The sequence below is a fragment of the Scyliorhinus canicula genome, chromosome 2 (genome assembly GCF_902713615.1).
Source record: "Scyliorhinus canicula chromosome 2, sScyCan1.1, whole genome shotgun sequence".
NCBI lineage: Eukaryota > Metazoa > Chordata > Chondrichthyes > Carcharhiniformes > Scyliorhinidae > Scyliorhinus > Scyliorhinus canicula.
In genome coordinates, this window is record NC_052147.1 from 15,208,220 (window position 1) to 15,234,107 (window position 25,888).

At 47.8% G+C, this 25,888-nt stretch overlaps 2 protein-coding genes across 13 annotated transcripts in view; one reads left to right on the plus strand and one right to left on the minus strand.

The window, feature by feature from the left end:
• znf410 (zinc finger protein 410) overlaps positions 1–25,888 on the plus strand; it is a 78,966-nt gene that overhangs the window by 23,011 nt on the left and 30,067 nt on the right. For 6 of the 12 annotated variants that reach the window (XR_005457473.1, XR_005457470.1, XR_005457472.1 and 3 more), the window contains exons 9-11: positions 2,893–3,015; positions 8,923–9,069; positions 9,901–10,692. Coding sequence is in view for 3 of the 12 variants with exons in the window: in XM_038773957.1 (XP_038629885.1) it covers positions 2,893–3,015; positions 8,923–9,069; positions 9,901–10,043 (413 nt within the window). In the remaining 9 variants the exon portion in view is untranslated. Of the gene's footprint in view, positions 1–2,892; positions 3,016–8,922; positions 9,070–9,900; positions 12,275–22,599; positions 22,726–25,888 lie in introns of those variants that run through there. The other 6 variants (XR_005457479.1, XR_005457480.1, XM_038773957.1 and 3 more) reach the window with 4 other exon arrangements.
• Positions 25,620–25,888, minus strand: part of fam161b (FAM161 centrosomal protein B) — a 40,578-nt gene continuing 40,309 nt past the window's right edge. Inside the window, exon 11 of the mRNA XM_038790450.1 lies at positions 25,620–25,774. Coding sequence (XP_038646378.1) covers positions 25,620–25,774 — 155 coding nt within the window. The remainder of the gene's footprint in view (positions 25,775–25,888) is intronic.

Genomic DNA, 25,888 nt, shown 5'->3' on the forward strand with positions numbered 1-25,888 from the left:
CATTTCCTTCGTTCTCGTCCTCCTTCCATGTTCCTGATTTTACCCTTGTTGCTCCTCCTATCCTTGTTCCTCAGGCTCCTGTTATTTTTGTCTCGCTAAATTGCAAGATAGTGAAAAATGTAGGTGCCCACCTTGAGTTATCCGTCCAGAAATGCCTCGCACCTTCGACCAGCTGCATTTTCCTCCACTTAAATTTGGGAAGACCAAAGCTATCCCACTTTAAACTTTGCCCCTCTCGCCGCCACCTCAGATTCGACCAGAGTGCTGGCAGTCTGATCACCCCGTTCAACCCCATGTCCTCCATCAATGAAACCACCTACTTGCACCTGTATAACATTAGCCACCATCATACTGACGGGTAGGGTACAGGTGGTTAAAATGAACATGCTGCTACCATTCCTGTTTATTTTTCAAAGCCTGCCGATTTTATAGAGAGATTGAAGGGTTAATTACCTCGTTCATATGGGGAGGGAAGGTGACCAGAGTTAGAAAGGTGCTGCTACAGAGGGGAAGGCAAGCAGGGGGTTTGGGTCTTCCGAACCTGATGTATTATTGCTGGGCGGCAAATGTGGAGAAGGTACGGAGCTGGGCCAGAGGGGTTGACTCCCAATGGGTCAGAATGGAGGAGAGTTTGGGTAGGGGGTCGGGATTATTACTCCGCTCCCAACGGCCCCGGGGAGATACTCAGAGAGTCCGGTAGTAATAGCATCATTGAGAATTTAGAAGCAGTTTCGACAGCACTTCGGTTTGGGGGCAGGGTCGAGGGAAATGCCGATTTGGGGGAACCATAGATTTGAGCCAGGGAGGTGGGATGGAAATTTTTGGAGATGGGAGGAGAAAGGAATTAGGACACTAAAAGATTTGTTTCTTGGGGGTCATTTTGCAGGATTGAAGGAGCTGGGTGCGAAGTATGGGCTGGAGCAGGGTGAAATATTTAGATACATGCAGGTTTGCAACTTTGCCAGAAAGGAGATACAGAGCTTCCCAGTAGAGCCGGCTTCCACATTGCTGGAGGAGGTGCTGATGACAGGGGGGCTGGAGAAGAGGGTACTATCGACGGTTTATGGGGCTATTTTGGAGGAGGAGAAGGCGCCGTTAGAAGGGATCAAGGCAAAGTGGGAGGAAGAGTTGGGAGAGGGTATGGAGGAGGGGTTCTGGTGTGAGGTGCTCCAGAGAGTGAATGCCTCCACCTCGTGCGCGAGGTTGGGGCTGATACAGCTGAAGATGGTGTATGAGCGCACCGTACAAGGGCGAGGATGATCCGGCTCTTTGAGGGGGTAGTAGATGTGTGTGAACATTGCCGGGGGGGGGGGGGGGTAAATCTCTAAAATGGTCCACGTGAAACTGGACCCGGGAGGCCATATTCGGGATGTCGGACCAGCCGGGGTTGGAAACAGGCGTGGAGGCAGATGTTGTAGTTTTCGCCTTGTTGATCGCCCGAAGGCGGATCCTGTTAGGGTGGAGATCAACCTCTCCACCCTGTGCCCTGGCGTGGCGGGGGGACCTGTTGGAATTCTTGACGCTTGAAAAGGTCAAATTTGAACTGAGGGGAAGGATGGAGGGGTTCCACAATTCATGGGCGTTAGTCATTATGCATTATGCACATTGAACATTAGGGGGTTGGGGGCTGGGAGGAGGGGGGACTGTATGTTATAATGGTGACTGGGAGGTTTGGGGGGAGGGGGACTATGTGTTATTAGTGACGATGGGTGATTCCTGATTCCTTTTTGTCATTTGTTTATGTTAACATGCAGGATAATGTCTGGGCTTTGGTGGGAGGATGGGATCGTTGTTATTGATATGGGGATTGACATTACATTCATTACTGATTATTGTTGGGGCAGCACGGTGGCTCAGTGGATTAGCCCTGTAGCCTCACGGTGCCGAGGTCCCAGGTTCGATCCTGGCTCTGGGTCACTGTCCGTGTGGAGTTTGCACATTCTCCCTGTGTTTGCGTGGGTTTCACCCCCACAACCCAAAGATGTGCAGGCTAGGTGGAATGGCCACGCTAAATGAAATGAAAATCGCTTATTGTCACGAGTAGGCGTCAATGAAGTTACTGTGAAAAGCCCCTAGTCGCCACATTCCGGCGCCTGCCCGGGAGGCTGGTACGGGAATCGAACCGTGCTGCTGGCCTGCTTGGTCTGCTTTAAAAGCCAGCGATTTAACCAAGTGAGCTAAACCAGCCCCTTAATTGGAAAAAATGAATTGGATACTCTAAATTTATTTAAAATAATTACTGATTATTGTTTATTGTGTGGAAAGTTGGGAGAAAATGAAAAAGGAGGAGAATAAAAATATTTTAAAAAAACATTAGCCACCATCATCTCTAACTCATCCCATCAGCTGCTGAAGCTTTCATCTGTGCCTTTGATACCTTTTTAAACGCAATCGGGTCAAAGTATCAACTTTAACCGTTCGGTACTGCCCGAACCAGTGCCCCATCCTCCACACTCTGTAAACTTCAGCCACTCCATAACTTTGCTAATGTCCATGTCCTCACCACACCAAACCCCTTCTGGCTTCATGCTGCAGCTTTAACTTGCTGGGATGGGGGAGAGGGACATTGAATTATGTAGAATGTACAGCACAGACCCAGCAGTCCATTCTGACCGTATCCTCCTCTTGGACTTCCTCCCGTTCTTCCCACTCCAATACAGAACCCTCCATTCCCTTCTCCCCCACATGCCTCTCGCCTTCCCTTAAATGTATCTTCACTGCTCGCTGCAACAACTCCGTGCTAGCGAGTTCCACGTTTCACCAACCTGAGTAAGGGGCATTGAACTACTTGCGTACGGAGAGCGCCATGCTCAGTGGAATCTGCTGTCAATGAATAGCACAAAAACAGAAGTGCAGGACAGGATCGTAAAGAGATGTGTGATTGAATTACAGGTGAGAAGCCGTACCGGTGTAATATCTGCAGCAAGACTTTCTCTCAGAGCGGCAGCAGGAATGTTCACCTGCGGAAATACCACAATGTCCTCGTGCCCCTCAGCGACCAAGAAGAAACCACAGGTGGGCGGTGGCGGAAGGGGGCGGGTGCGTTTAGCGAGGGGTCCCAGTGGTCGGGAAGGGAACATTTTCCCACTTATTAAACCCTGTTGCCTCCAACCGTCTAGCATTCATAGATCATGTGCATATGGAAGTGAAACTTCCCTTTACCCCGCCCAGACAACGTGCTTCTACTCCCACACCTCTCAACTCGGGCGAGTAATCCCTAACTGCCTCAGTATGATTTTTTTGTTTAAATCTCTTGCTTCAGACCCCAGGCGAGTGAAGCTGTTCATTCAAGGCCAGTTCATCTTAAGTTAAACTGCTCGAGTAACAAGGTTAACCTATCATACCAAATATGATATCCAACAGAGAGGAGATGGGATTTCATCTCAATATGGAAAGGAGGAGGACCCTAGACCCCAAGATGGTTAATGCAGTACTTGCATGTTATTTAACGTATTCATAGGATAAGAACCTTGCTGGCAAAGATCAGCATTTATTACCCATTCCTAATCGCCTCGTGGTGAGCCGCCACCTTCAACCACTGTAACCCATCTGGTTCCACAGGGCAGTAAGGTAGGGACTTCCTTCCAGGGACAGTGAAGGAACGACCAATATGTTTCCAAGTCAGGAGGGTGCGTGACTTGGAGGGGAACTTGCAGGTGGTGGTGTTCTTATGCATCTGCTGCCCTTGTGTATTGAGGTGATGGAACTCATGGGTTTGGAAGGTGCTGCAGGGCAATTTGTAGATTGTACACACTGCTGTCACTGTGTCAGTGGGAGTGGAGGTGTTGGATGGGGAGCCAGTCAAGTGGACTGCTTCGTCCTGGATGGTTTTGAGCTTCTTGAGGCGTGTCAAGACAAGTGGTGAGTACCGGTACACACGCTCAAAACCAAGTTGTCCGAAAACGGGACATTTTTTTGAATGTGCCATACATTTTTCTTCACTTAATTTAAATTACCTGGACAATTCAACGAGGTACTCCATGACTGTATCCACTTGGCCTCTTGCACTCCGTACGCTCCATAACCCGGATTGACTGAATCACCCATTGCCCAAAGTGCCTGGCCCGGAATCCAGCGAAATCCAGCATAGCCTTGGTCCCAACGCTGCCGGTTTGAAGAGACTGTACTTGTATTCCACCACTCATTTGAGCCTTGTAGATGGTGGACGCACCTTGATGAGTGAGGGAGTGTGAGAATCCCTAGCCTCTGACCTGTTCTTGTAAACACAGTTATTTATTTGTACGGTTAGGTATCTGGTCAACAGTAACCCCTCCCCAAATATAGGTGGGGAATTCACTGATTTGCGAAGACGCTGAGTGTCAAGGGCGTTACAATCTCTGTGCAGGCTGATGTCCTTTTCTAAAATAAATTAATCTTCACGAAATCAATGCAAAGAAACAGCTTTATAAGATTTCCCTTTTTAAACACTTTACTGTGACAAACCTTCTAAAATCAGCATTATTCAAACATTAATTAACAGGTGAAGGATATTTCAAATAAAAAGGTAATTTTCACTTTAAATAGTCGGTTCAGCAAAGAGACTCCTTCTGCAGTTACAAGCGCACTCATTACTTCCCACACAGGTGTGGGACCAGGTGGAAACGTGCAGTCTTTTAAATTCTGCCTCCGCTATGTAGGTCTCTCTCATCCCATCCAAACATTTAGTCCTGGAGTTGCAATCCCTGGCCGCCATTTCCTCTTTGCACTAATGTGTCCCGAGCTGCCAAACAGGAAAGTGGCTGACACAGCACCCACTGCAGTTAGCTTCCTATTTACCCGTTGCACCTCAGTTGTTCTTCCCATGGCAGTCCCAGGTCACCTCAGCATTTCTTGGATGTCATAATTGGGGAAACCAGGTGGCCCTCTTTCAGGATGCTCTCCAGCCCACCTTGGCCTTACAGCCCACCTTGGCCTCAGAGGGACTTTACACGAAAGAAAACATGCATCTGAAAGCGTATGGGTTGTCACAAGGGGAAGTAACCAACCCTCTCTTCCCTCCTTATCAAATTGAAAGAAAAGTCGAGCAATGCTACAAAGATTAATGCAGGCCAGATTGGGAATTTTTAAAGAAACCATAAATGAAATTCAAGATGCAAAAGAGAGGAAGGAACTTAAAACAGTCACAATCACTGGAGGAAAAAGTACGAGGAAAGCTAGTGGGAATCAGGTTGACGATAGGTCAATATTAACAATAATAATATAATCTTTTATTGTCACAAATAGGCTTACATTAACACTGCTATGAAGTTACCGTGAGAAGCCCCTAGTCGCCACATTCCGGTGTCTGTTCGGATACACAGAGGGAGAATTCAGAATGTCCAAATTACATAACAGCACGTCTTTCTGGACTTGTGGGAGGAAACCGGAGCACCCGGAGGAAACCCACGCAGACACGGGGAGAACGTGCAGATTCCGCACAGACAGTGACCCAAGCCGGGAATTGAACCTGGGACCCTGGCGCTATGAAGCTAACCACTGTGCTACCGTGCCGCAATAGGTTGACACGTCTCTCTATGCGTTTGCGGGATAGCATGCAGGCAGAAATTGTAATACTGGAGCCAAAGCATATTCCTCCCACCCCTACCGTTGGAACATTTATCAACATTAAATACATTTTCCTTGTTGTCATGAACTGATTCCAAATCTAGCACCCTTATACTAGCTGAGATCAATTTACCCAACAGCGAGTGAGGATTGTATGTGGGACCTTTATGTGGGGAAAATTGAACTGAGACCACAACCAGATTGGGCCATGATCTTATTGAATGATGGAGCAGACTCTGGGCCAAATGACCTACTCTTGCTCCTGTGATCTTATGTTCCCATTGTTACAATCCCAGTTGATATACAGGGATGGGCAGATCACAGAATGGCACTTTGGCTCAAAAGACTAACTTTTTATTTATAAAACATGGAGGAACAGAGTCGCTAATTATTTTTAACAATAGGAAAAAACATTTATTAAACATGAAAAATTTGGGTTATCCTACAATAACCTTTACTTCCCCCTTAGTTTAACAATTCCACACAGGTTTTAGGATTAACACACCTTATATCTTAATTCCCAAGGTCCCCTCTCTCAACCCCAAGTGAATGTGGATGTCTCATCAAAATCCCCCCAGATGATTGTCATGTGAGAGTTTCTGAACTTCACTCCCCAAAACACTTTGAAATCTTATCTTATAATTATGCTTCCTCTCAGCAGTTTGCATTCCAAAATCCAGACCAAGTTTTCCACCACTTTTAACAATCAATCCAGTCCATGATTTTACACCAAACCCCGTTCGGATTTCTTTGCCTTGACTGCTGTGCAAACGGCTCAAAATTCTTTCATTCTCAATTCCCAGATTGTATTAAAATCGTCCGTTTTAACTTTGAGAGGCTGGTGTCCCACTTTAAATCTAGGCCGGAATTCTCAGGCTGTTTGGATTCCCTTTACTCGCCAGCAGCGTACCCCCCCCCCCCCCCCCGCCTGTGGGTTACCCGGCGGTGTGGAGTGGCTTCAGTGGGAAATCCCACGGACAAGCTGTGGGATTAGAGAAACGTGTCGCCAGCGAACAGCACGCCGTCTGGGAAACATGCAGCCGTGGGACTGGAGTATCCCGCCCCTGGTTACTGCAATTGTCTCTTTAACTCAGAACACTTTGTTCACTCTACTTTGAATTCTTCTGAACAATACCTTGAACTTTGTTCACTGAACTCCAGACTTCTTGGACACTTCTCTTCATTTTTCTAGTTCCCTTAACTAGCTAAACTTTAGGGGCACAATCTAAACAAATTGCAACAGTGTCCTTTGTAAAGCCCGTTTAGTTGGGTGTTTCACGGTGCTCGCAGAACCGAGAAAGGCCACGCTAACGAACGGGACTCTGTTGCAATCCGGGAATGTCCCACCGAGGAAGCATGTTGTCCCGTTTCCTGCCCCGAAGGGCTCCGCTTGCCAGAACTCCTCCGTGTAGGAGGCGATCGGGCACCATTTAAAAATGGAACCCTGATCACCCGAGCCCCCCCCCCCCCCCCCCCCCCCCCCCGCGTGACCCCAGGACCCCCCCAAACGCTCAACTCACCTCTAAGAGGGTCCCACCTGACACAGGGCATCCCCAGTCTGGGTACAATGCCAGCCTGGCACCTCAGAGGTTCCTCGTGGCAGGCTGGCATCTGAAAATGAAAATCGCTTATTGTCACGAGTAGGCTTCAATGAAGTTACTGTGAAAAGCCCCTAGTCGCCACATTCCGGCGCCTGTCCGGGGAGGCTGGTACGGGAATCGAACCGTGCTGCTGGCCTGCTTGGTCTGCTTTAAAAGCCAGCGATTTAGCCTGGTGAGCTAAACCAGCCGTGGATGGCACTGCCAGGATTCCGGTGCCCAGGTGGCACCAGCAGTGCGACCCTGCCCTAAGGCCAATCCCCGATCTCTTTGGAGACCCCCCCCCCCCCCAAGTGCCTTTCCACTTGGTCTCCATTTGTGGGGACCGATACTGAATGGCACTTGCCTGAGCCCTCTGAAGCGAAGGGGTTAGATCCCATTGCCTCGGGTAGATCAGGTGAGCTGCATATTAGAGTGAGGCCAAATCGCGACATCTTGCGAGATCCTGTTAGATCTTTCGAGGCGTGGCAAGCCACGTAGGTCCCAGAAGAGGCCTCTCTTGGCATCTATCAGCGGCGTTGCAAACGGGGACGTGACGCAGCTGGTAGATCGCGCCCTCGATATCCAAAACCTGCTTTCTTAACCATCGCTCCTTTTATTCTAAGAAGGCTGAGAGAGATGTTCCCTCTTTAGCCTTCTCAAACCAGCTACGTCTAGCAGAGCTGTCCGCGTGTCCTTCTCTCTTACAACCTATCTCCCAACTGCAATCAAATTAGCTAAACCAAGGGCAGCACGGTGGCCTAGTGGTTAGCACAACCGCCTCATGGCGCTGAGGTCCCAGGTTCGATCCCGGCTCTGGGTCACTGTCCGTGTGGAGTTTGCACATTCTCCCCGTGTCTGCGTGGGTTTCGCCCCCACAACCCAAAAATGTGCAGAGTAGGTGGATTGGCCATGCTAAATTGCCCCTTAATTGGAAAAAAATAATTGGGTAATCTAAATTTATAAAAAAAAAATAAAAAAATTAGCTAAACCAAAACTTAAAAGCTTCTCTCCCTCTGGCACCGGGTCACTGTCTGTGTGGAGTTTGCACATTCTCCCCGTGTCTGTGTGGGTCTCACCCCCACAACCCAAAGATTTGCAGGGTAGGTGGATTGGCCACGCTAAATTGCCCCTAAATTGGAATTAAAAAAAAAAGCCTCTCTACCTTACAAAGCCCCAGTTACATACATAGAATTTACAGTGCAGAAGGAGGCCATTTGGCCCATCGAGTCTGCAGCGGCTCTTGGAAAGAGCATCCTACCCAAGGTCAACACCTCCACCCTATCCCCATAACCCAGTAACCCCACCCAATACTAAGGGCAATTTTGGACACTAAGGGCAATTTATCATGGCCAATTCACCTACCCTGCACATCTTTTTTGTGGGGGGTGAAACACGGGGAGAATGTACAAACTCCACATGGACAGTTACCCAGAGCCGGGATCGAACCTGGGACCTCGGTGAAGTGAGGCAGCAATGCTAACCACTGCCCCACCGTGCTGCCCTTTTAAATGATACTTTATTTCCAATGTTTACCAATACAAATATGAATCCCTTAAAACTACCTTTCTTTTCCTAACACTATGTTTGGATAGACTCAATGAGCCAGCAGAGGAGCATCTGTGTCTATTGTCTGAGAAAGAGGGTGCGTCACTGTCCTTCCAACTAGTTGTCTTAAGATAAGATTTGCAAAATAATACTAGCATGCAGCATAGTGCCCGCTGTATCTTTCAGAAGGTGGTTATATCATACGTGACAGTTCTTCGTGGTGACCTTCCCATTCTCCCTTCTCTTTCTTCAGAAGCAAACCCACTGGCCGACACTGGTGTGGCAAATGAGCCAGAGTTACCTGCTGGACTTCCGGTAGCCACGGCTACTGTGGCACCATCATCAAGCCTGGAAGCACAGCCTTTGGTGTTACCACACAGTATACTTGGAGCGGAGGAGGGTATGTGTTCAACCACATTTGCCAACTCGAGTTGAAAATTTAAGAGTTGTATGCTTTGCGCCATTTATTTATTTATTTTTGTTCCCTCTTCCAGTGTTGCGCACCTTACCTGAAGGGTGCACTGGGGAACCTACCTGGGTTCCTGAGCTGGTGGCTACTCTGCAGCTGCCTCCCCTGGGCTGACCTGCTCTATCATTTCCCCCCCCTGCCCCCACCTCCTGTTGAACAAGCCCCTTTGTTGAGGACTCTGCCCCCCGGATGAAATGGATTCTCTCAAGCTACCCTGTCCACTCCCTTAAACGGGTCAAATTAGATCACCCCCAGTTTTTTTGGTGTTGAAATCTATATGCAGCTGGGAGCAAAATACTACGGATGCTGGAAATATGAAATATAAACAGAGAATGCTGGAAACAGGGCAGCACGGAGGCGCAGTGGTTAGCATTGCTGCCTATGCTGCTGAGGACCCGGGTTCAAATCCCTGCCCTGGGTCACTGTCCGTGTGGAGTTTGCACATTCTCCCCGTGTTGGCGTGGGTTTCACCCTCCACAACCCAAAGATGTGCTGGGTAGGTGGATTGGCCACACTAAATTGCCCCTTAATTGGGAAAAAAAAAAATTGGGTACTCTAAAAAATTTTTTTTTAAAAAGAGTATGCTGGAAACACTCCAGCAGGTCTGGCAGCATCTGTGGAGAGAGAAAAACAAGAGTTAACGTTTTGAGTCCAGATAGGACTCCTCTTCCGAACTCTCGATGTAACCCGCCGTCACAATTTAACCCTCTTTCGAGGCTATGTATTGAAAATGTTTGTCTGTTTTCCTTTTTCTCCCACCAGAAGTGCTACCTGAGACTTCCCCTCCGGTTTCCTGCACGGCGACCACGGCATCTGTCGTGGTTCTACCCCAGCCGCACCACCTGGTTACCATAGCGACTGCTGGACATTCTTATGAGGAGGTGGTTACCGTGATAATACAGTGAATGCCGGTGGGCTCTTTTTATTTTGAGCTGGAGGTGGTGCGTTCCACAGTGCCTGAGGAATGTTGCAGTGGTTAAGCTGCTGCCCAGGAGAATCAGACTGTCCTCCTTGATCCCAGCTTCACTGCTTCTCTCGTTTCATAACATGACTAATTTGGGCATGGATTCACCTGTTGAGTATGCAAGAGAAAGAGTAACAGTGGGTATGTTTCTCTTTATCTCGTTCTTCCTGAAGTATTTACCCATGAATGCAAAATCCTGATGACTTGCTGCATGAACGAAACGAAGCATATTTTGACCACTTTTCTCCTTGCAGCAGTGAAGAAAAAGAACTTGTCCAGTATTTATTTGCTGTGAGCCATTTGCTTTCACTCGCTGAGTTACAATGAACTTTCGTTAGCCATGACATTCTCAGCAGCTCAACCTGTGGATCCGGTAATGAGTGGTACTCGTCGAATCCTCGGTATATCCAGTCCGCCATGGCCCAGGCTCAGTAAGTTGCCCTGTTAAGGTTTTGTTCCTGCGAAGCCACTCGTGCCATCCTCCGAGCTGTGTACCTCCACCATCCCGAGAGCTACAGCAAGCCTGGAGGAGTGAGTGGCCTGTGCCCCCAAGTTGAGAGAGCTGATGACTGTCCCTTTCCAGCGAACAGGTAGGTTTAGTGATGGATTTCAATCAAGGCTTTGTGCGCCCCTCATTAAATGCCCCCCCCCCCCCCCTCCCCAAGCCCCTAACTAGAATCCAGTTCAAATGGGCGGCAATGTAGCACAGGTTAGGTGGATTGACCATGCTAAATTGCCCTTAGTGTCCAAAACGTTTGGTGGAGTTACTGGGTTAAAGGGATCGGGTGGAGGTGAGGGTTTGGGTGGGGTGCTCTTTCCAAGGACCGGTGCAGACTTGATAGGCCGAATGGCCTCCTTCTGCACTGCAAACTCTTATGATTCTATGAAATGCTAGCTGCATGTGTGTGGCTCTGGAATGATAAGGACAAGTGAGTTTTGCTGTACTTGCGTTAATCAAACGATGGTCATGCCACCTATTATCTTGAGACCAGCATTCAGAACCCCCAAGGAGCCTGACCCGCTCAAGTGTAATACGGTTAGGGGTGTGCGCCTCAGAGTTCCCCTTCACTGCAATCTACACTGTGAGCTCTGGACCCAATTATGTTGAAGGGCAGCAAACACATTGGTGCTCCTGATCTTCCCCCCCCCCCCCCCACCCCCCACTTCAACCTTCTTGATAGCACTGGAGGAGGTTGAGAAAACAAATCTTTTTGTGGTCCAACAAGTGCCAAGAATTGGATAGGAATGTTAAAGAGCAACATGGAACAATATGGAATGAAACCAATGGCCCTGCTTGGCGAGCTGGATGAATGTCAGTGAGTCATACAGACTGAATTGCCCAGGTCTCAACCCTGTTCTTGCCATGATCGGTAGTGGGGCGGTATCAGTTGCCAGATCAGCTGAGATGGGGGGTGGGGTGGGGGCTTCTCCTGATCATGATTCAGTGACTCCCTGATTAAATGTGAATGCGAGATGACCACCGAATGAAGCGGGGCTGTGATTTTCCTCTTGGAATAGCCTGACTCACGAATGAAGAATGGTCACTCGCATGAACGGGGTCGTGACTTGTCCAATGGAATTGTCCCCTCTCAGCACAGGTTGGCTTGGCACCTTCGGGACAGGGAATTATAAATGCAAAAAAAATCTATTGTTTCAGGTCTAATGTCTGCGTGACATCTTTGATTGCTCACAAGAAAAATGGCACTGCAGAATTTAGAAACACGATTACGAAATGTAAATATTGTACACCAATAATGCAGGGTCTAAAAGCCTCTCAAACCCTTGCCTTGTAACTATGAGATGGTCATGAGTTTCTCGTTGCAATATTCCGTGTTAAGGAATTTCATTCTGTGTTTCAATAACCGTTAAAGTTTCATAAAAGGTTGAAACCATTGGGATTCCAAAATCAGGAACATTGACTGACTGACTGGGAGCAGCATTGAACTTTATCTTGGCCGTTGCCAAAGTCTGATCTCTCTTGGAATACTTCATTTATTTTTGGTTCTAATCGCACTCCTGTTTTATTTTGTTAAGAGGCGTGTCACTGTCCTCGGTGACGGATGGGTGTACCTGCATATGTCTGCAATATGCTTTTGAAGCAGATAATTTATGTTTGGACAACTTAATGGTACCAACGTCCACTTTTCTAAATAAATGACTGTAAATCTGAAATGTTGTTCAGCCTCGGTAAAGTTTTTAAAAAATGTTAAAACTGTGTCTCCCCAACACTTTTAAGCACGGTGGGCCGCAGAACACTTGTGGCCGTATTGGAAGGTGATTATCTGTGGAGTTTCTCATCTGAACCCACAGAGCAGGAGGTCCGCCCCGTTTCCTTTTCTTCCTCCCTCCAGATTTAGCTCTCCAGCACTGCTTTGGTTATGAACACCGCACTCTGCAAACAGAGGCTGCAAACCGTCTACCTCGCCCCTCAACTGTGACCTCTGCTCTGGAAACTGCTTTGAGGTGTTACTTGGCTGGTGTGAGTGCTTTGGAAGTGTACAAACTTGGGGGTGGCACGTGGCGCAGTGGTTAGCACTGGTACGGTGCTGAGGACCCAGGTTTGAATCCCGGCTCTGGGTCACTGTCCGTGTGGAGTTTGCACGTGTCTGCGTAGGTTTCACCCCCATAACCCAAAGATGTGCAGGTTAGGTGGATTGGGCATGCTAAATTGCCTCTTAATTGGGAAAAAAAAGAATAATTGGGTACTTTAAATTTATATACATAAATCTACAATCTTTCGCCAGTTTTAGAATTCGGCATTGGTAACCATCAACTAAGTCCCGGCGAAATTCAGATTGAAGTTCAAGCTATTGTCCTCTCACACCCTGCATAGCTTTCTAATGCGTGGATAGCACATTTCAGGAGGTGGCCATCCCACAGAGGGACTGTGTGACATAGCCAGTCAGGCACAAAAGAGCAGGTGGGTGGGCTGTTCAGGAGACCCATAAGAGCCTCATGCTCTGTAACCAGTATTTGGTTCTGAGTACTGATGGGGAAGAGGTTTCCCCCAGTGAGTGCAGCCCAGGCCAAGAGACCCTGACAGCATTCAAGGCTCCGCTTTCCAGGGTAGGAATAAGAATATCAAGATTAATGAATAATCTTTATTGTCACAAGTAGGCTTACGCTAACACTGCAATGACATTACTGTGAAAAGCCCCTAGTCGCCACACTCCGGCGTCTGTTCGGGTACAAAGGGGAATTCAGAATGTCCAATTCACCTAACAAGCACATCTTTCGGGACTTGTGGGAGGAAACCGGAGCACCCGGAGAAAACCCACGCAGACACTGGGAGAACACGCAGACTCCGCACAGACAGTGATCCAAGCCGGGAATCGAACCTGGGACCCTGGTGCTGTGAAGCAACAATGCTAACCACTGTGCTACCGTGCCGCACAAGCCATAGTTATCACTGATTCCAGAGTTAGTGGAGCAGACATGCATTTCTGTGGTAGCAGCTGTTATTCCAGGATTGTTGCCTCCTTGGTGACAGGGTCAAGGGGTTCACCAATCATTTTGGAAGGTGTTGGGAGAGAGAGATGGCCAGAGTCCCTGGTCCATAATGTAGAAAAAAGATTGGGGTCATGCGGGCACATTTTAAGGATTAAGAAACCGGGGTTACGCTCAAGGCCATGCACCCATGAATACAGAAATAGGAGAATAGAGCAGATGAAGGTGTCTGGAGAGGTGATGCAGGAGGGTGAGTTTTTACATTCCGGCATTGGGAGCAAATGTGGGCAAGGTGAGATCTGTACAGGCCCAATAGGTTCCAGCTCAACAAGGCTGAGGTCGCTATCCTTATGGGAAGGTTTGCCCTGAAAACAAAAGGCAGAGAATTAGTGAGGTGAAATTAAAGGAGAAATCGGAGCATGAAAGAGTACGGGTGTGGAATGTACGAGTACAAAGCGCAAGAGGATAACCGAGGAAAGAGTAGATTAGCAGAGACTCGATGTTTGGAGGTGGAGGATTCAGGTAAGGTTCTTAATGAATACTTAGCTGTTCTCTTCAAAAAAGACGGGGCTGATCGTTATGTCACTGTTAAGAAGAAAGTGAAATATTGGTGGGATAAACAGTGTCAGAGGGAAAGTAACAAATATTTTGACACCTTTGTGCAAGTAGATTATCATAGAATTTACAGTGCAGAAGGAGGCCATTCGGCCCATCGAGTCTGCACCGGCTCCTGGAAAGAGCACCCCACCCAAGGTCAACACCTCCACCCTATCCCCATAACCCAGTAACCCCACCCAACACTTGAGGGCAATTTTGGACACTAGGGGCAATTTATCATGGCCAATCCACCTAACCTGCACATCTTTGGACTGTGGGAGGAAACGGGAGCACCCGGAGGAAACCCACGCGCACACGGGGAGGATTTGCAGACTCCGTACAGATAGTGACCCAAGCCAGAATCGAACCTGGGACCCTGGAGCTGTGAAGCAATTGTGCTAACCACCATGCTACCGTGCTGCCCTTTAAACTGCCAGGCCTAGAAATATCTTCCAGGTTGCTGGAAGAAGCTAGGGATCATCCTATTTTAATCCTCCCTGGCTCCAGGCATGGAGGGTGTCAGACATTTGGAGACCGCGAACGTTGTACGTTCGGTTAAAAAAGGAAGGGATAATTTTATTATTTTGTATGGTGTTGTCACTGCTGGCAAAGGCAGCATATGTTGCCCATGAGAAGGTGGTGGTGAGTGTGCTGCCTTGAACTGTTGCAGGCCATCTGGCATGGGTACTCCCACAGTGCTGCTGGGAAGTTCCAAGATTTTGATCCCGTGAAGGAATGACTATTATCGTTCCAAGTCTTAGTGGTGTGTGGCTTGGAGGGAAGCAGCAGATGGCGGTGTTCCTGGCCATGTGCGGCTAGTGTCCTTCCGCGGTGGATGCGGTTTACGTGAAGTAATGCATATTCGGAGGTGCAACCAAGCTAGAGAATGCGCAATACCTGGGACGATATTGTGTAATGTGGAGGATCAGTGGTACCTTGGAGTATTTGCCCACAAATTCTTAAAGATTACAGGACAGATCAATGAGGCGTTTAAGAAAGCATAAGGCAATCTTTCCTTAAGCTGAAGCATTGTGCATAAGAGCAGAGAAATTATGCTAAAACGTGCAGCTTGACTACTGGGAGGGGTGACTTAATTGAAGTGCCTAAAATTATGAAGGGCTGAGATAGAGTAAATAGACATGATTTATTTACCTTGGCAGATGCGGCATACATCTAAAGAGATCAGGAAATATTTTTTCACCCACAGGGTGGTAAGGATCTGGAACTCTGTCAGAAAGAGTGGTAGGGGCAGATACCTCGTCACATTTAAAAGGATGCTTCGTTGAAGAGTCGTGATGTGTAGGGCTATGGACCCTGTGCAGGAAGGTGGTGCGATGAGGCTGGATAGCTCTGCATCAATGCCATTGACACGATGGCCGAATTGTAGCCTCCTGTGTCATAAAGTGTCCGTGCCTGCAACTGTAACCCTGAAGCAGAATGTAATTGCAATATCCTGTGCAAAATTGTAGACTGTGCCCCAGGTCTATTGAGTCAGAAAGCACACCGCTTCTGCTGTTGAATGATAAATGATTCTGGGGCCAACTTTTGCCTCTCGATTAGTGTTACGATGTTATAACTGGCCAGGAAGATCTCAGAATGGAACCCTGGTTCTAAAGACCGTAATTTCTTTAAAAATAAGACATGGAGGAACAGACTCAAAGGACCATTAAATCATTTTAATAAGGAAAGCAAAATAAGGAAAGACATTTTAATAAGGAAAGCAAAAATATTGGATTATGATACAATATTGCCTTACTTCCCCCCCCCCAGCTTAACAATTGTACATGAGTTTAGGACTAACAAAGTATGTCTCAATCTAAAATGGTCTCATTAACACAAAGTCCCTTTTAAGTACACAGGATGACTGTGCATATGCACTATCCACTCTGAACACCAAGCGAATGTTTATGGCTGTCTCCTCCAAATCCCTCCAGGTGTTTGTCACATGAGAGTTTCCAAACTCTACTCCCAAAAGCACTTTAAAATCTTCTCACATAATGATGCTTTCCCTTAGTGATATACATTCTGAAATCCAGACCAGGCTTTCCCAAGTGACACTTTTAAATAGAGTTTCTGCTCCGCTTTTAACAGCAAACCCAGTCCAGGATTTCACACCAAGCTCTTTAGGATTTCTTGTCTTGACTGCTGTGCAAACTGCTCACAATTACTTTAACTCTCGATTCCCAGACTGTTCAAAAATGACATCAAACATTTCATTAATCTCTGAAGTCTGCTGTCCCACATGAAACCTAGTTATCAAGATTGTCTCTTTAACTCCGAACACTTTGTTTACTCTTCCTTTAATTCTTCTGAACAATACCTTGGTCTCTGATCTCTTAACTCCAGTTGTTTTGAAACACTCTTTCTGTCCCAATTTCCTGGTTATCTGGACTGTAACTTGCACTCTAGGAAGCTTGCTTCTTTGCAGCTCCCGTCCTGTCCAGTCTTCTGGCAGAGATGTTCACTCCCTGAGGTGCTGTCTCCAACTGACCACAAATTCAGCTAAAACAAAAACTTAAAAGGCTTTTCTATCTTACAAGGCCCCAGCTGCTAAGCTCCCACTGCTGGTTTATTCTTTATGCCGTAACCCCATCTAAGCACAATAGAAACACAATTGGAACAAAGTAATCTCCACACATACAAACACCTTTGTCTAGCATGAATCTAACTATAGGTTTACCCTTCCAGGCACAGAAACATTAAATGCATTTAAAACTATACCTTGTTTCTAATGTTTACCAATACAAATATAAATCCCATAAAACAGCATTTGTTTTCCTAACAATTAGCAACAGGCAAACAGCCCATGGCACTGGAAAAACAGTGCTTCTGAACTGCAGTACTGTACCACAGAACACAAAGGAATACAGTTCCTGCTTTTGTAAGATGTTCCCTTTCTTGTTTTGTTTATTTCCAAGTGTATGTGCTGCCCTGGATGTCTGCTAACACAGCTCTATAACAATGCTGGAGGCCACAGGAGAATTGCATAGGAATTACAGCATTGAAACACTTGTCCAAAAACCAATCCCTGCTGGTATTTATCCTACACAAGAGTAGGATAAAATACCTCAGTATTTTATTTTTGTTTTTCCTGTTTCTCTGAGGAAACATCTGGATTCTGTTACTGCACTTTTTTTTTTGCTAATGATATTAGGCTGGTGTTGAAGATGTGAAGCGAAATAAATTTGATTTGCTGATCACTAGAAAGGCGGAGGCACAGTGGAGGAAGGCACAAGGGGCAGTGTACGAACATGGTGAAAAGGCGAGTAGGATGCTGGCTCATCAGCTCCGCAAGCGGGATGCGGCTAAGGAAATTGCTGGAGTGAGAGACAAGAGTGGGAATGTGGTGCGGAAGGGGGTAGAGGTGAATGAGGTCTTCAAGGACTTTTACGGGGAACTGTACCGGTCGGAGCCAACGGGGGAGAGGAGGGGAATGGAGAGGTTCCTCGATGGGCTTTCTTTCCCGAAGGTGCAGGAGGAGCAGGTGGAGGGGTTGGGGGCGCCGATTGAGCTGGAGGAGCTAGTTAAGGGGATCGGGCAGATGCAGTCAGGGAAGGCACCGGGGCCGGATGGGTTCCCGGTGGAATTTTATAAAAAGTTTGTGGACCTAGTGGGCCCCTTGCTGGTGCGGACACTTAATGAAGCGTGGGAAGGGGGGACTTTTCCCCCGTCGATGTCGCGGGCGCTGATCCCGTTAATCTTAAAGAGGGACAAGGACCCCCAGCAGTGTGGTTCATACAGGCCATTATCTCTCCTCAACGTAGATGCGAAGGTGCTGGCAAAAATCCTGGCCACCAGGATAGAGGACTGTGTGCCAGGGGTTGTACACGAGGACCAGACAGGGTTTGTGAAGGGAAGGCAGCTGAACACGAATGTGCGGAGATTGTTGAATGTCATCTTGATGCCGGCGATTGAAGGGGAGGCAGAGATAGTGGTGGCGCTGGATGCGGAGAAGGCCTTCGATAGAGTGGAGTGGGGGTACTTATGGGAGGTGTTGGGGAGGTTTGGATTTGGTGAAGGGTTTATTAGATATATGAGGCCCCGACGGCGTGCGTGGCCACGAATGGGAGGAGGTCGGAGTACTTCCGGCTTTACCAAGGGACCAGGCAGGGTTGCCCCCTGTCCCCCTTGTTGTTTGCATTGGCAATCGAGCCGCTGGCGATGCCATTGAGGGATTCAGAGAGGTGGAGAGGTTTGGTGTGAGGTGGGGAGGAACATAGGGTATCGTTGTATGCCGATGACCTGTTACTGTATGTGGCGGACCCGGTGGGAGGGATGCCGGGGGTGATGGAGCTGCTAGCTGAGTTTGGGACCTTTTCAGGTTATAAACTAAATTTAGGCAAGAGTGAGGTGTTTGTGGTGCACCCTGGAGACCAGGAGGAAGGAATTGGTAGGCTTCCGCTTAGGCGGGCAGGGGAGAGTTTTAGGTACCTGGGGGTGCAGGTGGCCAGGGACTGGGGGACTCTTCACAAACATAATTTCACCAGACTTGTAGATCAGATGGAGGAGGAGTTCAAGAGGTGGGACATGCTGCCATTGTCGTTGGCGGGGAGGGTGCAGTCCGTCAAAATGACGGTGCTTCCGAGATTCTTGTTCCTCTTTCAGTGCCTGCCCATCTTCATCCCCAGGGCCTTCTTTAGGAGAGTGACTAGCAGTATCTTGAGCTTTGTGTGGGCACATGGGACTCCGAGAGTGAAGAGGGTTTTCCTGGAGCGAGGGAGGGATAGAGGCGGGCTGGCGCTGCCCAACCTTTTGGGGTACTATTGGGCGGCCAATGTGTCAATGGTGCGTAAATAGGTGATGGAGGGGGGAGGGGCGGCGTGGAAAAGAATGGAGATGGCGTCATGTAGAGGTACGAGCCTGGGTGCCATGGTAACGGCGCCGTTGCCGCTCTCCCCTAAGCGGTATACCACGAGCCCGGTGGTGGTGGCGACCCTAAGAATCCGGGGACAGTGGAGACGGCATAGGGGGGAAACAGGGGGCTCGATGGAGGCTCCATTGGGTGGCAATCATCGGTTCATCCCGGGGAACAAGGATGGGGGATTTAGGGGGTGGCAAAGGGTGGGCATCAGTAAATTGAGGGACCTGTTTATTGGCGGGAGGTTTGCGGGCCTGGGGGAACTGGAAGATAAATTTGGACTTCCCCAAGGGAACATGTTCAGATACTTGCAGGTAAAGGCGTTTGCTAGGCGACAGGTAGAGGGATTCTCTTTGCTGCCCTCGCGGGGGACGAAGGACAGAGTGCTTTCGGGGGTGTGGGTCGGAGAGGGGAAGGTGTCTGACATCTATAAGGTAATGCAGGAGTCGTCAGTGGAGGAGCTGAAGGCTAAATGGGAGGGGGAACTTGGGGAGCAGATAGAGGACGGGACTTGGGCGGATGCCTTGGAGAGAGTCAACTCTTCCTCTTCATGTGCGAGGCTTAGTCTCATCCAATTTAAGGTGCTGCACCGGGCCCACATGTCCGGGACTAGGATGAGTAGGTTCTTTGGGGGTGGCACCAGATGTTCGGGGAGTCCAGCGGATCATGCCCATATGTTCTGGGCATGCCCAGCACTGGAAGAATTCTGGAAGGGGGTGGCGGGGACGGTGTCGAGGGTGTTTGGATCCAGGGTCAAACCAGGGTGGGGACTCGCGATTTTTGGAGTTGCGGTGGAGCCGGGAGTGCAGGAGGCGAAAGAGGCCGGAGTCCTGGCCTTTGCGTCCCTAGTAGCCCGGCGGAGGATCTTGCTGCAGTGGAAGGATGCGAGGCCCCCCAAGTGTGGAGACCTGGGTCAATGACATGGCGGGATTTATAAAGTTGGAAAGGGTCAAATTTGCCCTGAGAGGATCAGTACAAGGGTTCTATAAACGGTGGCAGCCTTTTCTGGACTTCCTGGCTCAAAGATAGGTAACTTGGTCAATAGCAGCAGCAACCCGGGGGGGGGGGGGGGGGGGGGGGGGGTAGAGAGAGAGAGAGGGGGGGGGGGGTATGAGATAGAGAGAGAGGGGGGGGGGGGGAAGGAGGAGAGAGAGAGAGGAGAGGGGGGGGGAGGTAGAGAGAGAGAGAGGGGGGGGGGTAGAGAGAGAGAGCGGGGGGGGGGGGGAGAGAGAGAGAGAGGGGGGAGAGGAGAGGGATGGGATGGGGGAGGGGGAGAGAGAGTATGAGGAAGTGGGGGGGGAAGAGAGAGGCGAGGGGGGGGGGGCGAGAGAGAGAGGGGGGGGGGGGGGGGGAGAGAGAAGAGGGGGGGGGGGAAAGAGAGAGAGAGAGGGGGGTGGGAGAGAGAGAGAGAGAGGGGGTGGGAGAGAGAGAGAGGGGGTGGGAGAGAGAGAGAGAGAGAGAGGGGGGTGGGAGAGAGAGAGAGAGGGGGGTGGGAGAGGGAGAGAGAGAGGGTGGGGGGGAGAGAGGAGGGGGGGGAGAGAGGAGAGGGGGTGGGAGAGAGAGAGAGAGGGGGGTGGGAGAGAGAGAGAGAGGGGGTGGGGAGAGAGAGAGAGAGGGGGGTGGGGAGAGAGAGAGGAGGGGGGGAGAGAGAGAGGAGGGGGTGGGAGAGAGAGAGAGAGGGGGTGGAGAGAGAGAGAGAGAGGGGGTGGAGAGAGAGAGGGTGGAGAGAGGGGGGGGGGAGAAGAGTGGGGGGGGGAGAGAGAGAGGGGGGGGGAGAGAGAGGGGGGGGAGAGAGAGGGCGGGGGGGAGAGCGAGAGAGAGGGGGGGGGAGAGAGAGGGAGGGGGGAGAGAGAGGAGAGGGCGGGGGGGGAGGGGAGGAGGGGGGGGGGGGGAGGGAGGAGGGCGGGGGGGAGGGGAGAGAGGGGGGGGGAGGAGAGGGGGGGGAGAGAGAGGGGGGGGGGCAAGGGGGGGTGTTCCTTACTATAGTTTCTATTTTTTCCCGCTAGGTATGTAACTTAACATTGTGTTAATTAAGTTGGTGTTAATATGTTGGGTTGTTCATTGAGGGGCGAAGTTCATGATTGTTGTCATTATTTTGTTGGTTTTAGTATGGTTTGATATATAAATTCAAAATTTTTCAATAAAAATTATTTTAAAAAAAGATGTGAAGCTATAGCTGCATGTATGTAGAATCATCAGAAAATTGTACCGCTCATCTGTCAGACTGAATTTGAAGGGCATCCACATTCTCCGAATTAAGGGGACTAAACAGGAATAATTAACTATTATTGGTTAATGACAGACGGGCTTGGGATATTGGAGGGAGTGTGGTTATCAAACAGTGATACCAAGTAGACATGGGGAAACGGGATTGGGGCCAGGTGATGGAAACAGATTCCTCGAATCATCAGTGGGAATGGCTGGTAGGAAGGGAGATTGGTTATTTGAAAACAGGGTTATGGTAATGCATTTATGAACTGTGATTACAAGAAGCTGATCAGATTTGAGAAGGAATCGGGGCAGCACGGTGGCACAGTGGGTTAGCACGGCATCATGGCGCTGAGGTCCCAGGTCGATGCCGGCTCTGGGTCATGTGTGGAGTTTGCACATTCTGCCCGTGTTTGCGTGGGTTTCGCCCCCACAACCCAAAAATGTGCAAGCTGGGTGGATTGGCCACACTAAATTGCCCCTTAATTGGATAAAATGAATTGCGTACTCTAAATTTATTTATTTTTTAATTTGAGAAGGAATCTATAAGAAAAATAAAAGAAGTTGGAAAATCTCAACAGGTCTTCAGGTCCCATAGAATCCTTACAGTGCTGCAGGAGGCCATTCGGCCAATCAGGTGCATTGACCCTCCAAAGAGCACACTATCTAGGCCCACTTCCCCACTCTATTCCTGTAAACCTCACCTAACTGGACATCTTTGAACTGTGGGAGGAAACCAGAGCACCTGGAGGAATACACCACAGACCCGGGGAGAACGTGCAAACTCCACACAGTTACCCAAGGCCGGAATTGAACCTGGGAACCTGGCGCTGTGAGGCAGCAGTGCTAACCACTGTGCTACCCTGCCATGCGGAGTTGAAACGTTAACTCCTGTTTCCTCTCTCTGCAGGTGCTGCCAGACCTGTTTGAGTTTTTCCAGCAGTTTCTATTTTAAACAAATTTTGGCATCCGCAGTATTTTGCTTTTATTCAAGGAATGATGGAAACAGACAGTGGCTGGACATCACTTTAATTATATAGATACAATGATAATTGCTTTTCAGAGTGAGATTTTGAGATTGTTAAAATTAAAATCAGTCTTGCTAAATGAACCAACACAGGAACAACTGATCAGAACAGTGATCCGTATCCAAGTTGCTTAATTCCATTCTGTGCGTTTGACACCTGATCTTATTCTCCTGCAAAGCCGATGGTTCTAAACTTGCGCAAGTGTTATCGGGATCCAAATTTTGAGCTATAATAATGTACCTTTGATTAGGATCAATTTATGATATACAATATACATATTCCATAGAAAACAGTGCGAGTTGACCATCTTACAAACATGGATGCCTCACTGATGAATGGATATAGTGTTATTTTTCAAGAAAACTGTCAATCACAACAATGACATCAACAAGAAAATGGGCAGGAAACAAGAATGTTAGAAGAATATCGCGGTTGTGGACCTTTCTGCATTCTTTGGCAAGAGCCTCATTCAGAAAGCTTCTAAGGTTAGCACAAACGTAAAAATACAGGCCTCGCAATTTTAACGCCACTTGTTATGACTTGCCAAAGAGTTCATACTTGCATTAGTGTCTTGATAATAAAGTAGGAATTTTCAAGTTTAAAAATTGGATCAAAACACTAGACCCCCAATGTATATCAAAAGTAAAAATTATTTGGGACAAGTCTTTTATTTTGGACGGCAAATCAGTTCAAAGATTTTGCTGAGGCAAACTCTGGAAAAAAATGATCTTCTCGCCTGAGGAAGTGACTTTGGAAATAAAACTCGGAGACATTTGGAAGAATAAAGGGACGCGCTTCTGACAGTAAGAGCTGAGATTATACAGCTGATGCCATGGAGGAGCGTGTGCTTGATAAAGATCTGTCAAGCGCCTTGGGCTATTTTTGCTGCATCAAAGGTGCTATGTAAATGCAAGTTAGAGGATCAGAGCCCAGAGAGAATAATGCACAAACTCAACAGTGTTGCTACTGTGCTCAGAGCCTCTCGTGTAAGGAGCAAAAAGAAAACACAAACAATAAAATGTATTTCTTATCCGTTACAAACAAATATAATAGCATTGCTGCTACCTCAACTGATTATGCGCAAAGAATATAATTTAAGTATTTTAAAATGTTGCATCTTGATCTTCCCAGTTTTGATGCGTTGTGAAGCTGAGTCATTCTTTAAACCCGACCTCCACTTTCAGTCTCCATAGCAATAAGGATTATTTTTTCTTACTGCATTTAAAAAAAAAACCTGCTTAGAATCAGATCAGAACGGTCGAGTCTTTCAAATTAAAATAATTTTTAAAGTTTTGAATGGATAGTTACTCAATTTTTAAGAGGTTTGAGTAAAAGTTATTGGATGGGTGTCTTAAACAATAAATATTACTTCCTGCAGCCAAAACCTAGGAACTAGTAGCCTAATAGGATTCAACAAACCATAGCCAGAGGAAAAGCTTGCTTATTAATGTACTGGAACTGAAAGTGGTGCAATTGCAAGGGATTGAGGTCATGTCATAATAATCTTTATTAGTAATAATAATCTTTATTAACGTCACAAATAGGCTTACGTCAACACTACAATGAAGTTGCTGTGAAAATTCCCTAGTTGCCACACTCTGGCATCTGTTCGGGTACACCGAGGGAGAATTCAGAACGTCCAATTTGCCTAACAAGCACGTCTTTTGGGACTTGTGGGAGGAGACTGGAGCACCCAGAGGAAACCCACGCAGACACGGGGAGAACATGTAGACTCCCCACAGCAGTGATCCAAGCCTGGAATCGAACCTGGGTCCCTGGTGCTGTGAGGCAACAATCGTTTCACAGAGGCCTAAAAGATATATTTAAGGCTAGGCCGAATGATCCAAACTGCAGGAAGGAAGACTATAAAAGGGGTGGCAGCCTTCCATCTTGTGAAATGATGGTTCACGCTGGGATGGTAAACTCTGTGTTAAGCATCAACTGCTGTGACTCAGGGGCCCTACTTTGGCATTTTCAGTGTCTGCCATATTGCAGAGGTAGCCAGTGGGCTGAGAAGATGCATGATTCTCTGCCCTGTTTTCTTTAGGCTCAATTCCTGGTCAGCTGAGATTTTTGTTTCTGCTTGCCTCTTACAATGTCCTTGAAAACAGTCAGCCTCCAGAGGTCACAGCCATCAGTGATTGTATCCCCGTTGTCAGTGTTAATTTCCGCCATCTTCATATGTCACTTGCAGGTGACCTTATAGCGAAGATATTGATGTCCAGGAGGTTGTGACCCAGTGGCCACATACATATCATACAGATGGTTTTAGTTCTATGGCCTACATCAATCCGACGAATGTGGCTGAGCCAGTGCAGACACCATTGGCTTAGCAATGAGTGTAAGTTGATGGAATTAGCACACTCCAGGACCACTGAATCGGTGACCTTGTCCTGCCCAGAGACAGCAAAGGTGGAAACTGTTCTGCCAATTCTCCTGCCCAGCAAATGTTGTCCACGTCTCATCAATATCAAGGAGTATGCTCAGAACACGGGCTTGGTATATTCGTAGTTTGGTGTCCTCCGTCATGTTGCTATTATTTCACAGTTAGCCTGTGATGATTTCCGCATCAAACGACAGAATGCTAGTGATTGTGGAAACAATCAAATATCTCCAATATCATGTTGTCATTGCTGATAGATGGTGGTATAACAATATCCTGGACCTTGGCATTTGTCTTCCTGATGCTGATGGCCAAACCAAAACCTTTACGTGTGTGAGTATCTGTCCACTTGCTGCTGAAGGTATGAAAGGGGAATCCTTAAGTTTTCTTCAGCAATTGTATGATAGGATGTAGAATTACTGATTAAAAAGGAATTTTTGTAGTTTATTGGAAATGTATTTTGTACCATTATGCAATAGTGTGACTGAAAATGTAATATTTTCAGTGATTTGGTGCTTATTCATTAAATGTGATTGCAATCAGCAAATTCTTCTTTCACAATTAAGGGGCAGTTTAGCGTGGCCAATTCTGCCCTGCACATCTTTTTGGGTTGTCGGAGTGAGACCCATGCAGAATGTACAAGCTCCACATGGACAGGAACCCAGGGCCCTCTGTGTTGTAGACAGCAGTGCTAACCACTGCGCCTCCCCCAGAATCATTTTAATTTTAAGGAAGGATAGGAGAAATTTGAAGGGCGTTGGGAAAGAATGGGGAGTAGGTCTAATTGGATAGCTCTTGCAATATGATGGCATAATGGGCCAACTGGCTCTTTCTATGAAACAACATACTGCTTCAGGTTTATTGACATTTTCCAAGGATGGCCTATGCATTTATGCTCTCCACACACAATCAGATGCAGAAAATACATTAAGTAGATAAATAAGATAAACCCAGAGATTTGGATGTTCAATCGGGTACAACTTGTGAAATATTACATTAACTGATAAAAGTGAAATTCAATGGTTCATCAATGCTTTCTCGGTCGGGAAACACAGTTTTTAAGGTGCATGTGCTTAGACTTAGAGTGACCGGTTTCCCAGACACGTTGGTAATCGGCTCATTGTAGTTTGCTAATGTATTGAAGCCAGAATCTACAAACGGAGGACTGCAATTGTTTCAATACAAGCAAGTAGAGTATCTCGATGTGCAAAGGCAACACGAGATGGTTAGAATTATTATACTAGTCACAGGTTTAATTTTATCTT